Source organism: Bufo bufo, chromosome 2 (genome assembly GCF_905171765.1).
Source record: "Bufo bufo chromosome 2, aBufBuf1.1, whole genome shotgun sequence".
Taxonomy (NCBI): domain Eukaryota; kingdom Metazoa; phylum Chordata; class Amphibia; order Anura; family Bufonidae; genus Bufo; species Bufo bufo.
This window is the reverse complement of record NC_053390.1, coordinates 297,643,351-297,670,718: the sequence shown is the minus strand read 5'-3', so window position 1 is coordinate 297,670,718 and position 27,368 is coordinate 297,643,351. Positions and strand designations below refer to the sequence as shown.

General features: G+C 44.2%; 1 protein-coding gene across 2 annotated transcripts in view; it reads left to right on the top strand.

Moving 5' to 3' along the window:
* RIPK3 (receptor interacting serine/threonine kinase 3) overlaps positions 1–27,368 on the top strand; it is a 62,965-nt gene that overhangs the window by 4,055 nt on the left and 31,542 nt on the right. The window contains exons 1-5 of one of the 2 annotated variants that reach the window (XM_040416791.1): positions 2,594–2,709; positions 3,483–3,644; positions 8,415–8,736; positions 11,658–11,791; positions 27,031–27,080. In XM_040416791.1, coding sequence (XP_040272725.1) covers positions 3,511–3,644; positions 8,415–8,736; positions 11,658–11,791; positions 27,031–27,080 — 640 coding nt within the window. In that variant the 5' untranslated portion in view covers positions 2,594–2,709; positions 3,483–3,510. Of the gene's footprint in view, positions 1–2,593; positions 2,710–3,482; positions 3,645–8,414; positions 8,737–11,657; positions 11,792–27,030; positions 27,081–27,368 lie in introns of those variants that run through there. The other variant, XM_040416790.1, reaches the window with a different exon arrangement.

Here is a 27,368-nt window from a genome sequence, read left to right as displayed (position 1 = left end):
AAACTCCTTCACTGTATTTGCAGCTACCACTCAGGAAGGCTATTCCATGCATCCACTACTCTCTCAGTAAAGTAATACTTCCTGATATTACTTTCAAACCTTTGCCCCTCTAATTTAAAACTATGTCCTCTTGTAGCAGTTTTTCTTCTTTTAAATTGGAAACAATGGATGCAGGGCAATGTGCCCGTCCTTACTGTTCCCAATGTACTCTGTCTCATAGTCACTCTAGGACTGCCTAGATCCGCACGTACCAATTTGTCACGAAAACTAGTTTTTGTTTTTGTTGCAAATCAGGGGAGGATTTTTTTATTCCTCAAACCCCGGGTATGCTTCAGTCAGTATATGCCAGTATTTTCTCACTATTGTGTCAAAACCTTGTGGTTAAGCATACATAGGCGAAACTATACAGGCAGTTAAGGACAGGATAGGGAAACATAAGTCCACGATTAGAACAAAGAATTTATTGTTACCACTACCATACCATTTTGACAAATGCAGACACAGTATCACAATTAAGATTCCAAGTATTAGAACAAATCAAGAGACCTAGGAGAGGTGGTGACATCAAAAAACTCCTTTTACGGAGAGAAGCATACTGGATTCATACCTTAGACACCTTACACCCTAGAGGTTTGAATCGTGATTATGAGATTATGCGTTTGTAACAATGTTTCGATCCCTGATTCTTATTATCCGGCGGATGAAAGATACGGTATCTCCATTTATTTGATTTTAGTTTATTTACTTATTTGTTCATGGAATTGTCAGGATTTGTGTTTTTTGCATGCATATAATGAAACCAAGCTGCTGATTGGTGTTATTTCACTTGCCTCCGTAGCTGGGCGTCTGACGTCACCAGTGTATCACTTGTAATTGTTATATAAGAAAGATACTGAATACCTGCATGCAACTTTATTGATAAAGACTGTTGAGCCCAAACGCGTCATAAGACATATTACTATGACAAATGGCAGCTATAACAACGATACATTTGCACAAGTATGCTTAGAAATGCTGCGATACTTTACCCAATACCTAAAACCGCAATGGGGAAGAAAAACCCCAATCACTCAGATTTCAACATGTCCTAGCTGCCTGGGGATCTGTGGATGACACATACCGTTTATAGCATCTTATGCTATGTGTCATCCACAGATCCACCCCATATCAGTGTCATACCGGGATCCCTCTCCCTATAAGGCCCCATTCACACATCCGAAATTTGCGTAACGAAATTGCGGACCCGTTCATTTCTATAGGGCAGCACGACGTGCTGCTGTATACGGAAATGCGGATCCGCACTTCCGGGTCCGCAATTCCGTTCCCGAAAAACAATGCGGACCCGCACATTGCCGCTGTTACGGACGTCTGAATGGAGCCTAACAGTGTCATCCACAGAGTGGCACAGATCCCCCCCCCCCATAACCGTGTCATCTACAGATTTCCCCCCCCCCCCCCGTAACAGTGTCATGACATCCACAGACCCCCGATCCCCCTCCCTATAACACTATAAGAGTATCATCCACAGATCCCTCCCCCCTATAACAGTGTAATGACTCATGACATCCACAGACCACAGATCACCCTCCCCACCGCTCACATTTGAACATGATTTCTCTAAACGGTAAAGTAGTAAACACTGTAATCATCCAGGCTGCACTGACATTAAAGAGCACGCTCGTCCTCTGGCTGGCCCTGTCTGCGTTCAAAATCTGGCGCCTGCGCCGTACCTGTCCTCAGTCGGTGCAGGCGCACTGAGAGGAGGATGCTCGCTCGGCCGCTCCATCCTCAATGCGCCTGCGCCAATGATGTCACATCTACACCTGGCGCAGGCGCACTGAGGATGGAGCGGCCGAGCGAGCATCCTCCTCTCAGTGCGCCTGCGCCGACTGAGGACAGGTACGGCGCAGGCGCCAGATTTTGAACGCAGACAGGGCCAGCCAGAGGACGAGCGCGTTCGCTGGCCCTGTCAATCAACATGAGGAGGGGGCGTCTTTATGAAAGGAGGATGCGGCTGCTACCAGCAAGTAAACGCCCTACTTGCTGGTAGAGAGCTCATTTACATATTATAAAAGTCAGTTTTTTTAAGAAACTGCCCAACCAAAATGAGTAAGAGCACTATATATTGATATATCGCATTATAAGGAATTTAAGTTGCCAAAAAAAAAAAATGACTTTAGTGGGGTGACAGAAGCCCTTTAAGCAGCTGCTGCCAGTAGTTGAATGAATCAGAATCAGCTAGTCTCGACTAGCGGCGTGCCGATTTATGCACAGCACTGCCACTGAGTCTGACTCAACTGGTCAGGTCCTGGGGCCGGGACCGGAAGCGGGGCTGGGGACGCGGCGCGGCGGTGGGTGGAGACTAGAGAGTGAGACCGCAACGGCATTGAGTCCGAGACTCAGTCAGATCCGATCATCAGATGTGAAGATGATGTCCGGTAGGGCTGCCTAGTGCCTACGCAGTGCGCAGCACAGACCAACTAGTATCAAAATGAATGGGGGACATTTTAGTTGGGGGGGGGGCACATGGGGGGGCACAGCTTGATGTAGGGGGGGCCGTGGCCCCATCTGGCCCCCCCTGGCGACGCCACTGTTTGTTAACTCAAACACAAAACTGACACTGGCGGTACAGGATAACATGGGCAAGATGGAAACAGAACTTGGAGTACAGCAGGAACACAAGCAGGAAATAACGCAGGATAAATGCAGGTAAATCACAATAGCACTAGACAAACACTTTTGCTGGTCACCAGGGAACCTAAAGCTCAGGCACCGTCTGGGTGGAGAGTGGTACTCAGGTACCCCTAGCCATTTGCTGGGGAGGGATTTGAAAGCACACACAAGCCCTAAGGGGACAGAGACTGGAGTACTAGGTGGAAGCATGGGGACAGCAGCATGGTGAGTAGTGGGGCACCTCTGCCCACAGGGGAGAGCAGGGCAATGGCAGCCATGGGCAGTTGTCCTAACAGTACTGATTGCATATTTATTTTAATGGGAAGTGGGAAATAAACCATTGTCAGACCCGCATGGGAACATTTTATCAGGCATCCAACATGTCAGGGGAGATTTCGGGGAACAGTCTGGTGGCACCACAGTAGGTCTTATGCTGATCCTACAAAAATTATCAGGAAAAGCCAACTTCTATCTAACATGTATGGTCAGCTTTATCAGACAAGCTAAACACTTAAATGGATTGGCCCAAAAATAACAGTGATTACCTGTCTAATAGGTGATAAATGTATGACTGTGAGGGGTCCATTTACTGTCTATGAGACTGATTGATAGAGATATACACGTATACCACTCAGATATCTCTCTCAGTCCCATGTCCCACTATCCATTAAACCAGGGGACTCAGGACCACCGTTCTTTTGATTGGTGGGGGTCCTGAGTCCCCTGTAACTGAAAGTAAAATGTAAAATAAAACAATTATTAATTCAAAGATCTTTCATCGCCTCTACTGTTGCTTTTGCTTTCTTCAGATTAAATGGAATGAATCTCTCTTGAGGAATGAATAAGGAAACAGTTGTACCAGTCACATTGCTAACTGATTGGGTCCAAATTGACCAGGGACACTTTGGATCTGTATACAGAGCAAAGCATAAAGTTTTTAAGGTTGATGTGGCAGTTAAGAAACTTAAAGGGTAAGTTTAATTTGCTTGGCCTGAGTGTTATGTTCATCATAGATTAGGTGCTTAATACAGTAATCAATATAATCAAATACATTAAAATTTGATTTGACAGTTTTATGTTGTTTATACATGTTATGTTACCTGCTGAAAGGGATGTCCACTAAGTAGGTCAGGCAGCAACCTACTGATCACAGAGGGGAGCCACCAGAATTACCACTTGACAATTGCACACTTTTCCTTAAACAGTGCTACAGCCAATGAACTTAAAGGGAATTATTAATAAAAACCAGATACTGAAACATAGCTTAGAATTTATCAAGGGCTTTATGTTAAAATACTGGTGTACAAAAGTCATAAAGTTTTGGTGCAAGCACTACATGCGCAAAAAAAATTTGACTTTTGGCTGCTTGCCACTTAACCAACCAGTTAGCAGAGTTTAGCTGACCTGGCAGTTTTACTAATATGCATGTTAGAAACTAGCATAAATTATAGAGCAAATCTACAGGTGTCAGTCTATTATTAGTGTATTAAAACTCCAAGATTTCGCGATTTTTAATGTAGATCGTGACATGGAAAAATAAAAAGCACTGAAAGTTCTTAAAAATATCTCTAACATAAAAAACTGATTTAATCAATAAGTCATGATACATTCTCTTTAAAAGGTCATCACTTATGTAGTTCTAATGAGTTGTGATCAGGGTACATCACATCCATATGCCTTAACAGGGCATGTAGAAAGGGTTTTCCGGTTTAAAAATATATAAAGGGTGGTCTATGTTTATTGTTCTGAAGCGGCGATGTGCCATACACCCACGTGACCACCAATATTTTATGCAGGGGGAACGTGGGTGTATGGCACATCACTGCTGCAGTGATTGCTTTAATAAAGCGTTTAGAAATATTTTTTAAAAAGGCACAAAAACCCTACCACATTCAAAATAATATCTTATGGCAAACAACGAAAAAAACACAGATAATTGGTATCCTCAGGATAGCTCATCAACATCGGATAGGTGGAGATCCCGATTGTCAGACATCATCTATTTGAGGAGAATAAGTGCTGCGGCCTCATCACCAGTTACTAAGCACAGTGCCATCCAGTCTCTGTGTTTGGTACTGCAGCCCAAACCCATTCACTTGAATAGGACTGAGCTGCGCCTAGGCCAGTGAGGTTACATTCATTGGTCAAGTGGCCTAAGTGCAGTGTCACCAGAGTGCCACAGTTGATCAGAAATATCAATATCAAAATCTCAGACAACTCCTTAAAATTATCATATTATTTACTCTCTAAGCGTCATGTAACCACAAGGGTCTGTGTGAGCTGCCGGGTCTCAGCGGACCCAGATCAGTTCTGCAGTTAGGCTGTACAGCCTTGTACTACCTTTCTGAGGGCTGTATTCCCCCTGTAACTGGGGCTAACTTGTTAGCACAAATCACCAATAAAAAAAAGTAAAGTTAAATGTCCATCAGATGAGTTGTTGGGTGGAGAGAATAGGAGTGGTAATTCTCACAGAGGCAATCCTTCTCCAGCTCTCCGTTTGGTTGCTTATAGTTGTGTCGGGAGGCGGCATGATGGTGTGAGGTCTTCTGTCTGGTGGTGGTTTGGGTTGGGTATGTAGTTTTGGCGTGTAAACCAGGGAACCCTGTAAAAAAAAGTTCTGGCGAGACACAATCCCAATGATGAGGCCAGTTTAACAGAAAAAAAACTCTCCTTCTTCCTGGCTGTGACACTCTCAGCTGTGATTGGAAACAGGCCAGTCTCCTCCTCCCTGTACCGATGCTATTCATTAGCATACCAGCCGGGGAAACTGCAGGGGGGACACAGCGGGCGAACGGAGCAGCGCCCAGACAAACTAGTAAGCAATATTACATCCGTGCACAGTGCCCTACATAACCTGTTAGTTATTTCATGTCTGGACCCATGAAAGGTCCTCTTTAAGCAAGTTATTTCCACAGGCTCTTTATCACGCACCACTCCTCAAAGGCCAATATGCTCCTAAATAATCCTCAATTGCTTCCTCAAAGGCTGGTTTATTGTACTGCTCTGACTCTCATGTGGGCTGATGATTCCTCAAGCTGCTCTTTGCTTCTTGTCTTAAAGTGGACCTGTCACCAAAAAATGCAATGCAATCTGATAGCACCATGTTGTAGAGCAGGAGAAGCTGAGCAGATTGATATATATTTTTGTGGGAAAAGATTCTGTAAAACGTGTAATTTATACATTTATATCTCAGTTTTTTTCCACCATATGTGAACAGCATCGTTACAGGAAGGAGGTGTTATCAGTGATTGATAGCATTGTTTGTATAAGTGTACATAGAGAGAGAGCTGTCAGTCACTGATAACTCCTCTGTCACAGCCTTTGGTTTGCGCTGTGACACTGTTGCCACACTTGCGGTTGCCCGTAGCAATGTGTTGCTGTGAGAGCATGCGGTGGCAGTGTCTCGGCCTTCTGGGTGATTGCCGGGGCATGCTGTTGCCGGTGGTAACGTGTGGTTTGGCATGCTTGTGTGTGAACTTCCCCTTTAATTTGTAGCCTCCCTCTGTCTGGTGCTGTAAGGGTTAACTCCCTGACTGGGTGTGGTCATTTGGCTTTTATCTTCTGTGGTTTCCTGGCTGGAGTTATTTGTACTTCAGCTGTCTTGGTGCTGGAGCTCTGCTCCAGTCCAGGGTGTTCCATCTGTCCAGTGAGGGCCACCCTTGTGGTCATAGATGTTGATGTTCTTTTGGTGTCTCCTTCCCTTCTTACGTTTTGGTTTGCGTGGGTTATGTTCAGGGTGTTGTATGTCTTGTGTGGTGTTACATGGCTGGTGATGTTTGGTGTCCATCATGTTTGCTAGACATTCCCCTGTCTCAGGTTTATTGCAGCTATGGGTGTCCTGGGTTCCTGTGTGGTTTGTGGTGTGTGCTGTGTCCATTAATATTGGTGTGGACAGCAGCACTTGTGCACAGGTTCCAGTCAGTGTGTCTGTGGCAGGTAAGTGTGTTATGGGTTTCGCTTACCTGCCATCTCCATATGCTGTATGTGTTCCCCTCTCCTTGCAGCCTGACCTCAGATAGAGACTCCTGTACCTCCATGACTGGGATCAACAGGTAGTCTCTTCCCGGCTCCTTGGTGAGGGATTACCAGGGGGCGACTTAGGGTCTCTAGGAATCCAGAGTATGAGTCGTCCTACCATCGGGGTCCGCTTATACGGTGAGGAGTCAGGGAGAGGATTAGGGATGTTGTAGGAGGTGACCTGCTCCCTTATTACTCCTTTTGGCCAGGCTGATCCCCTTTTTACCCTTTGACACCGCACGGTGGGGGGTTTCCCCCACTCCCCATCGTGACATCCATCAGGATGTTTTCAGTTCAGTCTTTTTGACTGATCAGGACAGAGATAATACCGCAGAATGCTACGGTTTTATCTCCGGCCAAAAAAAAACTGAAGACTTGCCTGAATTTCCATAGGAATGTATTAGTGCCGGATCCGGCATTCAAAATACCGGAATGCCAGATCCGTCCTTCCGGTCTGCGCATGTGAAAAAAAAATCAAAACGGATCCGTTTGTCCGTATAACAAACGGACGGACAGATCAGTTTTTGCAATGCATTTGTAAGACGGATCAGGATCCTGATCCGTCTTAAAATGCAATCAGTTGGCATACGTTTTGCCGGATTCCTCTGCCGAAAGTGTGAAAGTAGCCTAAGGGGATGGTGGATCAGCCCCCACCTGGCAACTGTTACCTAGGCCTGTTAACTCTTCTACAGCCTGTAGAAGGGAAATGCCTCACACCATTTTTCCCACACATATTAATCCTTTTAGCAGTGGGCTACAAGCATGCTGCATTTGCATGACTTTATTGGGTACATAAAGTGTAATAATAAAAATAAAGACAACATAATAAAAAAAGGTAAATGAAAAAAAAAAAGGCCACCACATGCTACACCGCAGCTTCAAGCCCCGCCCTAGCGACTATAACCAATAAGTGCCATATATCGAAAAGAACATTATGGAAAGTGGACATAATAAAATAAATAAATAAACTATTACACATTGCACTGTTAAAAAAAAAAGTGAAAAACAGACTATTTTTCCTCTTTTGTTTACATTTTGCCTTTTTATAAAAAAAATTGTAAAATAAAAACATAACATAAGAGCTCTATGTATCACCCCAAAAAAATGAGAAAAAATGATTTACATAATCAAATGAAAAAAAGAAGTTATGACTTTCAAAGTTGCATGAACTAATAAAATTGAAAATGCACCTTGTCAGGAAGAGGGGTAAATGACCTGATCTTGAACTGGTTAAGGAGACCAGCTTTGTATTGAGACTTACTGGCAATATTCCATGGGAGAATAATATGCAAACAAGTATCTCCCAAAGAAAGAGAACCATCTTGTTAGTGCCACCTTCTGGAAATGGCTCCCTAGAGCCAATGTGTGATCTTTTAACAAGTATTTGTGCATGGCAAGGAAACACAGCCAATCTATTTGACTCATAGGGAGCCAATTCCAGAAGGTGGCACCAGTGACATGATTCTCTCTCTCTGGGAAATATCTACCTCTTTGCATACTTCAATTTGTGTAAAATGAAAGGCAAATAGAGTTACAGTATGGGCCCATACCATTCTATCCCTAATATGACTGTGTGCATGATGCCTAAGACCCACAAAAACAGAACACGCAGATTAAACTACAGAGATAGGTGATATCCATACAATGACTATAGACAAATTCAATTTTATTGGAAAGAATAATGTAGTGCTGGTATCATCTTTCTGCTTTGTAATTGGTTACAGGAATATATCACAGGGCCTTACAGATCTCTGTTCTGAGGCAGAGAAGATGAATTCTGCCTCAGCCAGCCCTTTCATAATCCGCCTGTATGGGATCTTGAAGGAAAAAACGCATGGAATTCCTGGTATCGTGATGGAATATATGGAGAATGGCAGTTTATATACACTAATGGAGAGAGTTAATCCCATTCCTTGGGCCTTGAAATTTCGTTTCATTCATGAAGTGACATTAGGAATGAACTGGCTGCATAATCTGTCCACTCCTCTGCTACACTTGGACCTCAAAACAAAGAACGTTCTAGTAGATGAGGGGCTCCACATAAAGGTTATTAACCATTTCACTAACTAGAAATGCTTGTTATAGAAAACTTAAAGGGAACCTGTCACCAGTTTTATGGTGTCCTAACTAAGGGCAACATAAATTAGTGACTGATTCTCTTAGCAAAATGCTGGGTCACTTTCTTTAATTGACCCAGTCAAACTGCCAACATCTTGTATTGAAAAGCTCCAGCTGATAATGATGAGTCATGAATATTTATGAGCTCCTGACTCTCCCCGCCCACCTGCTGCTGAATGACAGTTTGTTTCCATATGAACCAGCAGCAGGTGGGCAGGGGAGTGGCTATAGCTGTTAATTAAATAAACGCTGGACTCAATGACATCACGCTGGACTCAAATCAGCTCATTAGCATGTGGCATGTGGCATCTTTGTGTGTATATTATGAGGTAACCTTCTGTCACACCAGTAAGTGAATACATCTAAGGTACTTTTTAGTAGTTAATGATTGTATATAATTAGTTAGATTATAATCAAATATCCACATGACAGGTTCCCTTTAAGCTATGGTGGGCATTAGGGATGAGCGAATCTACTTTGGATGAAACATCTTCGGATGAAACTTTGTTTCAATACTGTACGGAGCAAACATTTCCAAGTGGTACCTTGGAACCGAACCAGAGTTCGGGAAATGTTTTTTTACAGTACAAATTAATTTATGAAGTTATTGCGCGAAGTCTCACGAGACTTCGCAAAGCAATAACTTCGGCTCATCGGAGCCTATACATTCTAATACTGTACGGAGCTCCTGCTCCGTACAGTATTAGAACAAAGTTTTATGCGAATGAACTTCAGATGTTTCATCCGAAGTCTATTCGCTCATCCCTAGTGGGCATTGAACTGTTCAAAGACATAAAATTTTTGTGTTAACATGATCTTTCATAAATCTAATCTCATGCCTGTGGTGTTACATTCGATTAAGTGCTGAACCTGAGCAGAGGGTTATCAAATTTGTACAAGGCTAGGCATTATAACCTAAGGCTGGTCCTATAGCTGTCAGACAAGGGCTTCTGCGACCTCTGTTCATACATATGCCTGCTCAGTTCGGCCTGAGGGCACAGAACCAGCCTTTCTCCTTGAGAACAAAAGGATTGGAAAGCTGAAACTCAAATGAATCACAGAAAAAACAAAGATAAAAACATCCTGCACTGTATAATATATAAATGTGCGGATGTCCCTGGCCATATTATTGAAGAAAATCACAGAAAAAGGGTAATAATGCACTTAGTAAAGTAGATGCAAGCATTATATATGGACAAAGTCCTCACTCTGATATGATAATATCTGAGACACTTAGCCAATATATTTTGACCAAAACACATCTGAGCCCGCCTACCAAGCGCCAAGGTGGTTTCAGGTCAGACGGGTCCTACGCTAAACCTACCTTAGCCATTGGGCTTCTATGTTCAGGATTTCTGTGATTTTCTTCAATAATATGGCCAGGGATATCCGCACATTTATATATCATACCGTGCAGGATGTTTTTATCTTTGTTTTTTTTCTGTGATTTTTTTGTTTATGTAGTATATGCTTGAGGGAGTGGCACCTTCAAGTGTGAATGTGCACCTATTTTATCTTGGGAGTAGCATTCCTCTGCACTTTTGCCCTTCCTATCCAATAGAGCGCCTTGATTAGGTGGTACATATACTGTAGGTGTGCTTGCTCCTCCTCCCATTGGTTGCTTGATGCACATGGAGGTGACTAGGAGCAGCACACCATATGTGCGGCGACTGCGCTCCTGAACATAGAAGCCCAATGGCTTAGGTAGGTTTAGCGTAGGACCCGCCTGACCTGAGACCACCTTGGCGCTTGGTAGGTGGGCACAGATGTGTTTTAATGAAAATATATTGGCTAAGTGTCTCAGATTTTATCATATCAGAGTGAGGACTTTGTCCATATATAATGCTTGCATCTATATTATTAAGTGCATTATTACCTTATTTCTGTGATTTTCTTGAAACTCAATTGACCCATTCTCATCTTCCATCGAAGTTAAGTCAGGAGGTGCTCATACAGTTGACCGAACCTGGTCTAATGTTGTCCAGGATTTTTACTAACACCCCGCACTCTGACTGATCAGCTATTCCAAGTAGCTCTGAGGCCAGCAGTAGGCGCCAGACATACACGGCATCATCCCTTGAGCTGGTTACTGAAGCTATTGAAGTGATTGGTAGCAGTGCTGCAGTAACCAGCTTTTTTTACCCTGACTCTCCGATTTATGAGGCCATTCTGAACTTTAATGGCGTTGACGTAAGCAGCTATCACACACAACTGGGAAGCAAAGGAATGGTTCACTCTTACCATGTCAAATGCCCCACATGGAGCAGAATAATATTAAAGCAATAAAATGCTAAACTTTAATTATGGATACATAAGTCACTTTGGCCGAGTCCCGATTTTCCCATTATGCAGAATCTCCAACACAACACATTTGGAAGCGGTATTAGGGTACGGCCACATGGTCAGATTTCTGCATGCAGTTTTGTAAGCCAAAATCAGGAGTGGCTCAAAAAGAAGAGAACGTATACAGGACAGATACAACTTCTCTTTTAGTTAATTCACTCCTGATTTTGGCTTCCAAAACTGCATACAGAAACCTGACCGTTTAGCCATGCCCTCACAACCAGAAAATGTCAGAGATCTCAGCTTTTTATACTGTACTGTATAATAAAGCCTAAGATGGAAGGGGCATGTTCATTGATTTCTAAATGATCTTCTAGAAAAAATGGTTTCCTAAGCCATTTTGAAATGTTTTTCTACATCAGATAATCTCTTTAGGGTATTTCTCCTTGGCATTATAGACATCATCAATCTCTGAAGATAAATAATTGTGTGCAAAAAAACAATGAATCAGTTGTGTTCTATGTTATGTTCCTGTTAAAACCTTCCATTTCTGGTTGCAATTTCAGATCTCAGACTTTGGCTTGTCCAAGTATACAAGTGGACCTGAAGACTGTAATGGGGTTGGGGGTACCCTGGAGTACATGCCCCCTGAAGCATTCCAAGAAGGGTACCAGCCAAGCACATCAACCGATGTTTACAGGTAAGTAAGCATGATTAATTTTTTTATCATATACTAGCTGAAGGACCTGGCTTCGCATGGGTATATTTCATCTATTTCATTTAATGTTTGTGTGTGTCATTAAAATATATCGACAGTATCCACTATAACAGTGACATCTACAGTACCCTGCTCCTTAACAGTGACCTCCACAGCCCCCACCCCTTAACACTGCCCCCCCCCCCCACAGTGCCCCGTCTCCTTAAAATGGGACCTCCACAGCAGCCCACCCCCTTAACTATGACCTTTACAGCAGCCTGCCCCTTTAACAGTGAGTTCCACAGCACCCCACCCCCTTGACACTGAACATAGGTTATAGTCCCCTTAACTGTGATCTCTACCATTCCTGGCCCCCTTAACAGAGACCTCCAAAGCGACTGCCGCTTTAACAGTGACCTCACAGTACCCCGCTGCCCCTTTAATAGAGGCCACCATAGTACCCTCCTCCCTTTACAGTGACCTCCACAGTGCCAGCTCCTTTACCAGTGACCTCCACAGCAGCCTGCCCCCTTAACAGTAACATTCAGAACGCCATCCGCTTTAACAGTGAACTCCACAGCGACCGCCCCTTTATTAGTGATCTCCACAGTACCCCGTCTCCTTAACAGTGACCTCCACAGAGCTCCATTCCCTTAAAATGTGACCTCCACAACACCCCGCCCCCTTAACAGTGACCTCTAGAGCACCCCACCCCTTAACATTGACCTTCATAGCGGACCGTTTCCTTAACTGTGACCTCCACCGTTTCCTGCCCCCTTAACAGAGACCTCCACAGCGCCCGCCCCTTTAACAGTGACCTCCACAGCATCCTGCCCCCTTAACAGTAACCTCCACAGCAGCTGCCCCTTTTTTAGTGACCTCCACAGTACCCCGTCTCCATAAAGGGGTTCTCCAGGAGTTAAAAAAAATTTAAATACTTAAAAAACAATTCTAATAAATATATTCAAAAGTACCTTTCATTACTTAGAATGGCTTTGTCTAGGGAGCAATCATTAGGAGAAATACAATGGCTGCTGTCCTATCAGTAAACACAAAACCTGTCCTAACAAGTTACTTCACCACAATGAGCCATAGTGCTGCCTCATCCTCCTCTCTGCTCTGCTTGTCAGGAATCATGATCCTGAATACAGGTGAATCTCTGTAGTAATGGAGATGATGAGGAGACATGAGGAGGGTGAGGCGTGGCTAATGAGCAGCAGCTCTTGTTTACAGTCTCCATTACCACAGCAACAGATTACCACATCTTGTCCATCCTCTCTATACCTCATGAACTAAATTCCCAAGATTCAGCTAAAGTTCTTACCATCTGTATTCAGTATCATACTCCCTGACAAGCAGAGAGGAGGAGGGGGCAGCTCTTTACCTCAGTGTTGTAAAGTAACTTGTCCTCGTGTGATCAGGACAGGTTTTGTGTGAACTAATGGGACAGCGGCCATTTTGTTTCTCCTGATGATTGCTTCCCAGACAAAACGAGCCATTATGAATAATGAAAGATATTTGAGAATATATTTATAATAAAGTAATATTTAAGTATTTAAATTTTTTTAATTCCCAGAGTACCCCTTTAACAGTGATTTCCACAACACTCCTCCCCTTAACAGTGGCCTCTACAGCAATCTGCCCCTTAACACTGACCTCCATAGCAGACCGTCCCCTTAACTGTGACCTCCACAGCAGCCTGCCCCTAGGGTGGCCAGAGGTCCGGTTTTAGGGCGGACAGTCTAGTCCTGGACAGACACAGGGATGTCCTTTTGAACAGCTTACTCTCAGACAGCAGCACTGTGCTGTCTGAGCGTGAGCTGCAGAGAGAAAGTCACCCTCCCTCCCACCCCTGCAGCTGATAGAAGTTAATTTTTACCTTCATTTTTTCAATCCCTGCCGGCTGCGGAGTGTACGGGGGTGTGGCCTAACCGGGTCAGGGGCGTGGTTTAGCAGGATCAGGGGTGGGGTTTTAAGTCCATCATTTGAGGGTGGCCTGAATGGCCACCCTACCTGCCCCTGAACTGTGACCTCCACAGCACCACTCCCTTAACAGTGTCATTCACAGCGCCCTGCCCCTTTAAAGCTAACCTACAGCAGTGAAGAAAAATGGCTCCGTTGTTATGGAAACCTGGTTTAAAACAGTGTGTATGTGGAGACTAAGGGCCTGCAAGCTTCTATTGGCTGATAAGGCTCATGTGACCAGGCTTCTATTGGCTAATGCTTTTTTTGTAATATCTCAGGAACGGTACGTGCTAGAGAGCTGAAACCAGTCTAAAACCTTCCTAGACACCTGATGTACCTGTGTGCCAAATTGCGTGATTGTAAATGCAATGGTGCGGATTCCTTTAGCGGACATACACACACACACATACATACACTCAGCTTTATATATTAGATAAATGAGATTCTGCCATTGTGGGGACACTTCAACATTTACCATTAATGATGTGTTAACTTTTTTGCACTAACTGTGACTGTTAAAAAAAATTATAAATTGGTCCAATATGTACAGACATTATGACAGCACAAGCCGGAGGACCTTACTTGGGCTACTTACTATAAAATTGGGAATCGGTTATTGCAATGCTGGAGTTGACCACCACAAAAAGACCTCCTCCCCACAGTTACACTCCTTAAATGTGGCAATCAGTATTCTAGATATTCTCAAGATGGCTTTATTTCTGTCTGATAACTGACTGTAAACGAACTCATGACTGTCATGACCTTTTAGTCCATGTTCTAAAATCACTGCAGGCTCCCTTCCTGCCTATGTATGAGGTGACAGAATCCATCTTTACATTTTTATCTTGCCGTTGTGAGGCAGTGACAGGCCTCATATATGAGGGAAGATATGTGTCTCCTAGAATGGTGCAGGAAACCTATTAGAGGAGATGCATATCATGGTTTGCTGTATTTCACCTGAGACGTGTCACCAATGTGCCCGGCCTTGGTGGAGTAAAAGCCAGTAGCTAGTGTGTCCACGGGGATAGATAGTGGACACTGTTGGTACTTAGTATAGCTGGTATCAGCTAATCCGGGTCTGGTATTTATTGGGAATAAGCAAAGAGTTGGGTGGGTGCTTATTCCCCACGATCCACTCTGGGTTTTGCAGGTGGCCCGTGTCCATGGTTCTGATTGAAAAGTCAGCGGCCTCTTTCACACGAGAGTGTCGTATTGGCTCCGGATGCGTTTAGGGTGTGTTCATTGAAACTTGCATCATTTTGAAAGCAAGTTCAGTCAGTTTTGTCTGCGATTGCGTTCAGTTGTTCAGTTTATTCCGCGCGGATGAAATGCGTTTTGATGCGTTTTTCACACACGTCATAAAAAACTGAAGGTTTACAAACAACATCTCTTAGCAACCATCAGTGAAAAACGCATCGCACCCGCACTTGTTTGCGGATGCAATGCATTTTTCACTGAAGCCTCATTCACTTCTATGGGGCCAGGGCTGCGTAAAAAACGCAGCATATAGAACTCGCTCGTGTGAAGCAACACTGGCCTGTGGACGGTTCTATGTGAGACCCGAGCCTGTATCACTCTGTTCTTGTCTTATAGACTGACTACCTGACCCAGCTGCGATCCGGCTGTACTGCGCTGTAAGTTGGCTGGAGTTGTCAATAAACCGGATTGAAGTGACTTTGTTGGGTCCCTGCCTTTCTTCAACACTGGTCGTAGGAGCTGACGGCTTTACACCGTATACAATCTTTTATTTGTGGTTCAGATACACAAAGCTAATTTAAAGGATCACTTAATGATATTCCAGGGAAAAGGGCAAAAATGTGCTCCTCTTTTTTACTTGAGGCCCTGGCAAAAAAAATGGGAGCTGCACAGATAGATGGAACACCTAAAACAACATGACAGTAGTGTGGAAATAGTTTGTATGTATCTATCCTGCAGTTCAGGCCTGTTCATATGAAGCAAGCTGGCATCTGAACAAAAACAAACATACAGTTGCAAGAAAAAGTATGTGAACCCTTTGGAATGATATGGATTTCTGCACAAATTGGGCATAAAATGTGATCTGATCTTCATCTAAGTCACAACAATAGACAATCACAGTCTGCTTAAACTAATAGCACACAAATAATTAAATGTTACCATGTTTTTATTGAATACAGCATGTAAACATTCACAGTGCAGGTGGAAAAAGTATGTGAACCCTTGGATTTAATAACTGGTTGAACCTCCTTTGGCAGCAATAACTTTGACCAAACGTTTCCTGTAGTTGCAGATCAGACGTGCACAACAGTCAGGAGTAATTCTTGATCCTTCCTCTTTACAGAACTGTTTCAGTTCAGCAATATTCTTGGGATGTCTGGTGTGAATCGCTTTCATGAGGTCATGCATGCCACAGTATCTCAATCAGGTTGAGGTCAGGACTCTGACTGGGCCACTCCAGAAGGCGGATTTTCTTCTGTTTAAGCCATTCTGTTGTTGATTTACTTCTATGCTTTTTGTCATTGTCCTGTTGCAACACCCGTCTTCTGTTGAGCTTCAGCTGGTGGACAGATGGCCTTAAGTTCTCATGCAAAATGTCTTGATAAACTTGGGAATTAATTTTTCCTTTGATGATAGCAATCCGTCCAGGCCCTGACGCAGCAAAGCAGCACCAAACCATGATGCCCCCACCACCATACTTCACAGTTGGGATGAGGTTTTGATGTTGGTGTGCTGTGCCTCTTTTTCTCCACATATAGTGTTGTGTGTTTCTTCCAAACAACTCAACTTTGGTTTCATCTGTCCCCAGAATATTTTGCCAGTACTGCTGTGGAACATCCAGGTGCTCTTGTGCAAACTGTAAACGTGCAGCAATGTTTTTTTCGGACAGCAGTGGCTTCCTCTGTGGTATCCTCCCATGAAATCCATTCTTGTTTAGTGTTTTACGTATCATAGATTCGCTAACAGGGATGTTAGCATATGCCAGAGACATTTGTAAGTCTTTAGCTGACACTCTAGGATTCTTCTTCACCTCATTGAGCAGTCTGCGCTGTGCTCTTGCAGTCATCTTTACAGGACAGCCACTCCTAGGGAGAGTAGCATCAGTGCTGAATTTTCTCCATTTATAGACAATTTGTCTTACCGTGGACTGATGAACAGCAAGGCTTTTGGAGATACTTTTATAACCCTTTCCAGCTTTATGCAAGTCAACAATTCTTAATCGTAAGTCTTCTGAGAGCTCTTTTGTGCGAGGCATCATTCACATCAGGCAATGCTTCTTGTGAAAAGAAAACCCAGAACTCATGTGTTTTTATAGGACAGGGCAGCTGTAACCAACACCTCCGATCTCATCTCATTGATTGGACTCCAGTTGGCTGACACCTCACTCCAATTTGCTCTTGGAGATGTCATTAGTCTAGGGGTTCACATACTTTTTCCACCTGCACTGTGAATGTTTACATGGTGTTTTCAATAAAAACATGGTGGCATTTAATTCTTTGTGTGTTATTACTTTAAGCAGACTGTGATTGTCTATTGTTGTGACTTAGATCAAGATCAGATCACATTTTATTTTTTTATTTTCAATCATTTTTATTGAATATTTTCAACATAAGCGATGAGAAAAACACCATCAGATACATAGTAGGTAGTTGGTCATATATACAGGTACACATAGATGGCGATGCATTACATTCCACAGTAGGTAAATTAATACAAGTAAACAAGTATTAAGTATTAAAGAATAACAGTAACAGAAAGTAACAGAAAATAACAGAAAATAATCATTGCCTTGATACGAAATAACATTACAGTCATACAATGTTCAGACAGCACTATAGCGATAAGTCATAGGGTTGGCCTGGGGACCTGGGCATGAACCACATCCACGACTCCCATTGATACAAGAACCTATCCACTCTATGTTCCTTATAAGCCATAGCTTTTTCATACGCACAGTTGTTATGGACTCTGGCTAAAATTTCAGCCTCAGACGGGACAGTTGCTGATTTCCAATATTTAGTTAGCGCTAATTTTGTGACCAGCAGCAAATGCGCCACCGGGATTCTGCACTTAGGTGGTACTTCTCGTATACCCCTGAAAAACAGAGCCATGTTCACGCTTTTATTGACCGTAATACCACAAAACTTAGAGGCTATCACGAACATGTCTGACCAGATTTTTAATATCAAAGGGCACTCCCAAAGGATGTGCAGCAATGTACCAGGGCAACCGCATCCACGCCAACAGAGATGAGACGTGCCAGGGTAGATTTTGCTCAGTCTGTCAGGGGTATAGTACCATCTCAAACACGACTTAACGGCTGCCTCATACAAAGTTGTGCTACGAAATGTCTTGGAGATGAATCTGAATGTTTCAATCCAGTCTAACTCAGGTATAGTTACTTTTAGTTCCCTATCCCACGCTTGAAGTGGCGCAGATTTGGAAAAGGTGGATTTCAAGCCAAGAGCTTGGTACAGCGATCCAATCCCCTCTTTGCGGTCAGGACGTGTTGGCCGGGCCCATACCTCAAAAATCCCCTTATGTGCAATCACTTGGTAAGGTGATTTCGATTGTAGGAGGTGCCGAACTTGCAAGAATTTAAAGAAATCTCCCCTGGGTATTGTAAATTCCTCCTGGAGCTCGCTAAAGGATTTTAAGGAGCCATTACTGTAAAGCTGACTAAAAGTGTTGATACCTAAGGGGCCCCATGATGATAGGTCTAACTCAGGAATATGTAATTACACTAACTGCAAAGGCGCCGTTTCCAACAATGAGAGTGGAGTCGGAGTACAGTTTTTGTGAAATAGACACCAATGGTATAGTGAGGTTTTCATCACAAGAGGTAAAGGCAGAACCCTAGATTTGGAGACGCTTAAGCTATCAATCAGAAGGGCTTTGAGATGGCCACTTGGGGCTGATGTAGATTCTATTTGTACCCATGGAGTTTGAACATCCAGTGTCCACCATTTCTTCAGCACCTGGATTTGAGTGGCCAGGAAGTAATCCCTAAGATCTGGAAGGTTAAGACCTCCATTAGTTTCACTTTTTGTGAGAGTACTCGTAGCAATTCGAGGCCTACTTCCAGACCACACAAAGCTGCTGAGCAGGCCTTGTGCCTTCTTGAAAAAGAAGTTGGGAACTTTTATGGGGACCATTCTAAAGATAAACAGAAGCTTTGGCAAGACAAACATTTGGAAGGTCGCAATGCGTCCAACCCAGGATATTTCATACTTGCTATATGAGGCTAAGTCTTGCTTAATCATCTCCAGCAGGGGAAGATAGTTAACCCTGAACAGATTGGGAAGGGTCGGAGGTAAATTTATACCCAGGTATTTAATGCTATCCTGTCTCCAATCGAACGGGAAGGCGATCTTTAGGGAGTCTACCAGGTTGCTTACCATATTTAAAGAGAGAATTTGGGATTTGGTATCATTGACTTTGACTTTATAGTATGATAATCGACCATATACTTTAATAATAGAAAGTGCTACCGGAAGGGCAATTTGAGGCGATGAGAGTGTCATGAGCACATCATCTGCATACATAGAGATGCAGTGCTTGCACCTCCCAATCTGAATTCCAGGAATATCTGGGCTGAGTCTAATGGCCTGAGCCAGAGGTTCCATCGCCAGGATGAATATCAAGGGAGAAAGGGGACACCCTTGACGTGTGCCATTAGTCAAGGGAAATGACCCAGATAATGCCCCGTTAATGAATACTTTAGCTGAGGGATTGGAATAAAGGGCTCTCACTGCCTCTATGAACGCCTCCCCCGTCCCATTATTTTCAACACAGAGAAGGCGAACGACCAGTTCAGTCGGTCAAACGCCTTCTCTGCGTCTAGGGCCACCAGCAGCGCACTAATCCCTTTACGGTTAATAGTATCTATGATGTTCAGAATCCTGCGGGAGTTATCAGTAATCTGCCTACCTTTGACAAATCCTGTCTAATCAGCAGATGTAAGGGTGGTATAATGTCTGATAATCTAGTTGCTAAAATCTTAGCATAAATCTTCAAGTCTGTGTTCAACAGGGATATAGGTCTAAAATGTTGGGGTCTATCTGGCGTTTTACCTGGTTTTAGCAGTGCTACTATAGTAGCAGATAGCATCTCGGCTGGAAGTGAACCCTCTGTAAATGCTTTATTAAAGACTGGCAAAAGGTGGGGAATGAGCTGGTCTTGAAAGGTATTGTAGTAAATATTGGTCAGACCATCTGGGCCAGGGGACTTGTGAGGATGAAGTGAGGATACGGCTTTAGCGATCTCAAAGGTACTGATAGGGTTGGACAATATATTCCTTTGATGGTTGTTTAGGGCTGGGAGGTTTAATTTCTCTAGATAAGAGCTAATCTCAAGGGGCGATATGGATTCTATCTCAGGGGAATCTTTTAGATTGTATAGGGCCGAATAATATTCTACAAATTGATCTGCCATAGCCTTAGGGTCATAAATCTTATGCCCTTTGGTCGGGTGAACCAGGTGAGGGATTCTGGCTTTGGCGGCTCTCATTTTTAGGCGGCGGGCCAATAGTTTCCCTGCTTTGTTATCCTGTGAGTAGTAGCGGGCCTTGGAGGCCCTCAGGTTTTTTTCAAATGTAAAAAGAAGACACTCCCTAAGTTGCGTTCTCAGGGCATGTATTTGGGCCACCCTTTCTGCAGATAGGGAGGATTTATTTAGTGATTCTAGGGAGGTAAGTTGGGAAAGTATGGCATTTAGTTTCTGTTCTCTTCGTTTTTTCGCCTGGTGTCCCAGTTTGATGAAAATGCCTCGGATGTAGGCCTTATGGGCATTCCATAGGCTACATGGATTGGAGACAGAGCCCACGTTCAGCTCAAAATAGTTAGTTAGTGCTCTATTGATTTCTGCCTTATATCCTGGGTTGGAGATAATGTAAGGGCTACATCGCCAGAGGGTTTCTCGTACATTATATGTTTCCTGAATTGACAGGGAGATAGCAGCATGATCAGACCATTTTATTACTTCCACCGTGGACTGCGTGGCCAGCTGTAGGAGTGATCTGCTGACCAAAAAAAGGTCTATGCTGGAGTAGGAATTGTGCACAGTTGAGAAAAAGGAGTAATCCCTTTCAGATGCATGCTGAATTCTCCAAATGTCGTACAGCTCTTCATGTCTCAAAAGAGGATTCAGAGTGGGATAAGAACTTCTATTTTTGGCCGAGGAATCCATCTCAGCGTCGGGCACTAGATTGAAGTCTCCACAAATCACCAAATGACCTTGTCGTAGTTTCTCTGTTTTCGCTAATACTTTATTAAGGAAGTGTAGCTGATGCCTAATTGGAGCGTAAACTGCCACTATAGTATACACTATATTGTTCAGAGTGCATGTTAGGATAATGAATCTGCCGTTTTTGTCTATGAACGTACTACTTATTGAAAAGGCAACAGTGTTCTTAAAGGGCTTCTGTCACCCCACTAAATTTTTTATTTTTTTTGCTTACTTATAATCCCCACACTGCGATTTATGCCTACATAATCAAATTAATCATTTTGGTCCTGTAGATTTTGTTTAAAACATGCTTTTAAAATATGCAAATTACCTTGCTACCAGCAAGTAGGGCGGCTACTTGCTGGTAGCAGCCGCATCCTCCGATCCTAAAGACGCCCCCTCCGCATTGTGATTGACAGGGCCAGGGAACGGAATCGTTCTCTGCTGGCTTTGCCTGTTAGCATTCAAAATCTGGCGCCTGCGCCGCGGCCGTACCTGTCTTCAATCGGCGCAGGCGCACTGAGAGGCGGCCGCTCGCTCGGCCGCTCCATCCTCAATGCGCCTGCACCGGGTGTAGATGTGACGTCATCGGTGCAGGCGCATTGAGGATGGAGCGGCAGAGCAAGCGGCCGCCTCTCAGTGCGCCTGCGCCGATTGAAGACAGGTACGGCCGCGGCGCAGGCGCCAGATTTTGAATGCTAACCTGTACACACAAAATATCTGCATTGAGGTCAAGTGCTTCTGACCACATAAAGGACCTTTTCTGGGGGCTATTTAGCCCTTTTGCGTTCAGAGAGACTAATTTAAGAACCATGGGAAATAGTCAAAAGGCTGAGGACACACGCTGCAATCATTTTGGGTACAATAGAAGGCCCACTCCCAGCTCCCTCTCCACCCCATCCGTCATTATTGTCTGATATATGACTATATAGGCAAATGACAAACAATAAAGAAGAACAAATACATAACAGAAAAAGAAAAAAAATTAAGACAGACATCATTCAAACCGGAGTGAGTAGTTACCCGCAGAGGTGTATATCCGGTTTTAGGACTGAAAGGGGAACTAGTCCTGTTTGATGCCAAGCACTGGAGTGCACTCCTGTGCACAAATTAATACAGATAACATTAATGCTTGGTGCCCCTCTTAGCACCGACAGTGCGCCATTCTGCATTTAAGTGACGTGGAGGCAATGAGAGGAGATCATCTTCCGAGGGTAAAGGAAAGTTCCATGAGCTCAATAGGCGACGACCCTCGTCCACAGATGCGATGCTGTGTTGCTTGCCATTGTGGGTGAGCAGGAGCTTCACAGGGAACCCCCATTTATAAGCGATACTATGCTCCCTAAAAACGGTGGTGATAGGAGCCAGTAGGCGCCTTTGCCGCAGTGTGGCCGCCGATAAATCAGCATACAATTTCACGGGCTGGAAAGGCGCGGGCATCTCAGACAGCTGACGGGCCGCATTTAGTACAGCCTCCTTCGTGCGGAAAAAATGTATGCGAGCCAGAGTGTCTCTGGGAGTGTTCTCCGGTAGGTGCCGGGGTCTAGGGATCCGGTGTGCTCTATCTATTATCAAGTCCTGATCCGCACATGAGGGCAGCAGCTTTTTCATCAGGGATTTTAGATAGTCCGTCAGCTCAGAGGGACTAATGTCCTCAGGTATGCCTCGAAATGTAATGTTACTTGATGATAATAGATAGAGCACACCGGATCCAGAGACCTAGAGCGATCCTCTAGGTCATTTATCTTGGCTTGGATGCGGTCAATGTCCGCTTGCATGGCTTCCTGATTGTCTATCAGCTGGTTGTGCGAGGTCGCAAACTCCCCCATCTTGACCTCCACATGTGCAACTCTCGACTCCAGGCCCGCGACAGACGATTTCAGCGGGGTAATCAGGGAGGAGAAATCGGAATGAAGCGATCAGCATCTCCTTCAAGAGGTTACCCGACGCAGGCTGATCAGAGGTGGGTAGCCTTTGTAAGATGTCGGTAACAGAGTGGGCTTCTGGGCCCTCAGCGCTCACCTCCACATCTGCCGCCGGTTGGAGTTTAGGCCTCAGCTGCTCCGGGCTTCTCGCGTCTGAACAGAGTGGCGGCTGTGCTTGTGCGACCCCGGAGAGGGGCGATGAGCCAGCGGAGCTGTCCGTCGATGTGGTCTGGTGCTCAGGTAAGTGTAGGCTGGAACTGCTCCTCATCGGCTGTGGCGATCCTCGCCGACAGGTTGGAGAGGATGTAGGTTCCTTCTCAGCCTCATGAGGCAAAGATGGCGGAGCCGCTGGACTCTGCTGAGAGGCATCCGCATCTTTTTCAAAGTAGAAATCCAACTTGCTTTGCTTGGCGGGCACTCTCTTGCCCCTGGGCATCTTGCAATGGTCTCAGGCACTTTGAGGTGTATGGCACCGGGCGCTTTAGAGGGTATACCTTGCTAAAATAGTCGCTTTGTGCAGGAGCAGCAAGTTCAAGCGGCCATCACGCTCGGCTGCCAAACCACGCCCCCTCAGATCACATTTTATAACCAATTTGTGCTGAAATCCATATCATTCCAAAGGGTTCACACTTTTTCTTGCAACTGTATATATGCACCAATGTTTCAGCTCACCACAGACACTATATACAACCAATCTATCCTCCCAAGTCAGTGGTGCTCGGTGCCTCTGCTCTGGCCACGGTAGGGCGTTACATAGGAGAATTTCAGAAGATCTAGCAGACATCACTAATATTGGTTGCATCAAAACAAGGACATAATGGAAATATCTCACAGTTAAGGCTCATTCAGATGGCCATATGCTATCCTTAAATGTGGATCCGTTTTTTTGCGGGTTAGATGCTGTTCTATTCACTTCTATGGGGCCTTTTCTTCCATTGCATGGCTCAGCAAAACAAATGAAACATGTCCTTTACTTGTCAGTGAAAATCAGGACATGGCCCCATTGAAGTCTATGGGGCATCAAAAAAAACGAATACAATCCGTTTTTTTGCGGACAGCATACGGCTGTCTGAATGAGCCCTTACGTGTATATGGTTGTGAAAAGGTATCTAGAACAAAACAAAGAGGAAATGGCAGAATAAACTACAAGCAAGAGAAGCATTATTGATTTTGCAGCTGGAAACACGTACACTTAAAGGTCTTAACCATCGTACAGATATTACTTATTTTTATTAGACAATGTTTAAAGGCTATAGACACCTTTGTGCACTAAAAAACAATAACCCCATATCTTACCGTAATGCAGCACATAATAAAATTGCACTTGTTCGTTTACTGGTATCAGCTTTGCTTCACATGCTCTCAGAAATGCTCTTCTATGACTTTTGCTCACTGCGGTCATCTCCTGTGAGGCTCTGTGAGCGTTCCTGTGGATTTCACATGACCAGCACAAGCTCTGGTGCCCCGCCCCCACATCCTGTTACACAGCTAGCAGCTACTTACATATAGGCTGCTGGAACTTGCAAGTAACTTGGTAGTAAGATTTCATTCCAATCCACAACATGGTGAGTCTTGCAATATGCTACAACCTGTAATCAGCAGATCTATTTCTCACTTTCCATTCTGTAGAAAGTCCATTATTTGTAGACACAATAGATATTTCTTCTGATAACATTAGTGCAGCGGTCTACAGTCAGAACCATGGCGTTTTTTTTTTTACAAAGGTGTCCATATCCTTTAAAGAGTTTTTTTTTTTTTTACTGATGACCTATCCTCTAGATAAGTCATCAGTATCTGATCGGTGGGGGTCCTCCACCCACCAGTCAGCTATTTGAGCTTCTCTCTGCTTTTCTTAGGCCAGTGATGTCACGTTCATCGATCACATGACCTAGGAGCAGCTCAGCCCCATACAATTGAATGGGGCTGAGCGTGATACAAAGCACAGCTGCTATACAATGTACAGTGCTATGCTTGGTGACCTGCAGGAAGCCTAAAACAGACCCCCACCGATCAGATACTGTTGACCTGTACTGTTGAACTGTGAATGTCCTCCATGTATGAGGTTAAAGCGAACCTTTCACCAGGATTTCACCTAATAAACTATTACCAGTACCTTATAGATTATGCTCATTCTGTTTAAATGCATTTTTGTCCCGCTTTCCTGGGATGTATATTGATGGAAAAAACGACTTATAAAGTCCTTGTCTCCAGCTCCTGCAGTCACGGTGGAAGTCAAGGGGGTAGCCCTTCCCTCACTCCGGGCTGTAACTCCCCTGCCCTAACCCCTCCTCTAACTAGTGTAACTGACACCCGGCTCAGTCGCCGGGACCGCGCTTGTACTGGCGGCGCATGCGCCTTTGGTCTCAGTAGCAGCGCGATCCCGTCTATCGCGCGGACTGAAGCGCGATCCTGTAAGTGAATTGCGCATGCACAGTCCGTCCCCGATGCCTCCCTGTCTTCTGTTCTTCAGGCGCGCGCCTGAATAGAAGACAGGGAGGCATCGGGGACGGACGGCGCATGCGCAATTCACTTACAGGATTGCGCTTCAGTCCGCGCGGTAGACGGGATCGCGCTGCTACTGAGACCAACGGCGCATGCGCCGCCAGTACAAGCGCGGTCCCGGCGACTGAGCCGGGTGTCAGTTACACTAGTTAGAGGAGGGGTTAGGGCAGGGGAGTTACAGCCCGGAGTGAGGGAAGGGCTACCCCCTTGACTTCCACCGTGACTGCAGGAGCTGGAGACAAGGACTTTATAAGTCGTTTTTTTCATCAATATACATCCCAGGAAAGCGGGACAAAAATGCATTTAAACAGAATGAGCATAATCTATAAGGTACTGGTAATAGTTTATTAGGTGAAATCCTGGTGAAAGGTTCGCTTTAATGTTTTATTGTGATGATGTGTAACACCTAGCACACTAGTTCAGGGATACTCAACCTGCGGCCCTCTAGCTGTCGCAAGACTACAACTCCCAGCATGCCTGGACAGCCTACAACTATCAAACTACAGGAGGGCATGGTGGGAATTGTAGTTTTACAACAGCTGGTGGGCCACAGGTTCAGCATTCCTGATCTACTTGCTTAATTCAGCCAAACATTTGCTCAAGAACCATGGAGTCAGTTTAAACTCTCTGGTAAGCCATTTTAGTTTAATTGAATTAGAAGTCTATTGAAGAGAAATAATTTGGTAGATTTACTAATCAAAATTTGCCCGATTTCTGGTACAATTTGCACCAAAAAACCTGGCCTACATGCTTTGCACAAAATGTTTTGTTTTAGATGCTTTTAGTGACTTGTCTGACAAGGAGCATGGCTTCATGGAAAAAGGTGTGTCCAAAAATGTACCATCGTGCACCCAAAAAATTTGGCTATTACTGTCTTCAAAAAGCTTTCTCCCTAAGAGACTAGAGAGTGGCAGGAGAGATGCAGACAGAGCCTTATCTGTGTGTGTAGTATGGTGTTATATCCTAACTTTTCTAGACATCCGACAGTTCAGTAATAGCTGCCATTAAAGTTCCTATCCTCTAATGAAAATGAAATGACTCTACTTGTTCTGTCCCAGTCAAACAGCAAAAATTACATATGAGCTACAGAAAGCATCAAGCGTCAGCCTGTCTACTCTTTTTAAAAATATTTTTAGAATAAAAACCTGCTTAAAAAGAGTCTAACTTAAAAAATATTTGTAAAATACATTAGAAAGTATTAAAGTCAAATAAGTTATACCCCCATTCTGAACCCCCTCCACTCCAGCATCACCATTCAGATTGTCCTTATCACTGCAGTTATAACATCATGTTTTTGTCTGCAGCGATGAAGCCCTACATACCGCATGTGCGCAATACAGCTAATTACTGTACCCAGCGGCATACTGCATGAAACAGCTGAGGCCAGTGATAGGCTGAAGCCGTTGTGCGATATACGGGCAGCCACTGCTGCAGCCATGAAAAAAAAAGCCTATGGGGAGGATTGGATCAGTGGTGCTGGAACCTAGGGGGGTTTGGAATGGGGAATAGAACTTTCTTTTCATTATTTTTATATATTGCCATGTCTTTTATATGTATTTTTACACGGACAACCCCTTTACATACTGCGAAATATTCTGATACTACATTCCATGGAAATATTCATTTAAATATTTTTTTCTTTTTCAGCTTTGCCATCTTAACTGCAGTGGTGCTTAGAGGAGAAAGTCCTTATCCTGGTAGGAATTTATAATGTAAGGGAGTTTTATAAGGGTGCTCTTTAAAGAGACACTAAACCTAAAGTACATCACAACTACATAGCTGAATGCGAGGTACTGTCACCTGTAAGGTGCCAATTCCACTGAGTAGCAATGACTGCTATTCATCAGTCTCTTGAACCCAAAATTCCCAGTTTATCTCACATATGGCCTGGGCTACTAATCTCCAGAAATATTTGCATATACATAGCTACTGCTTTTATAAGCTGTGCCTCTGTAAGCACTGTACTTTATGTTTACTGCTTCTAA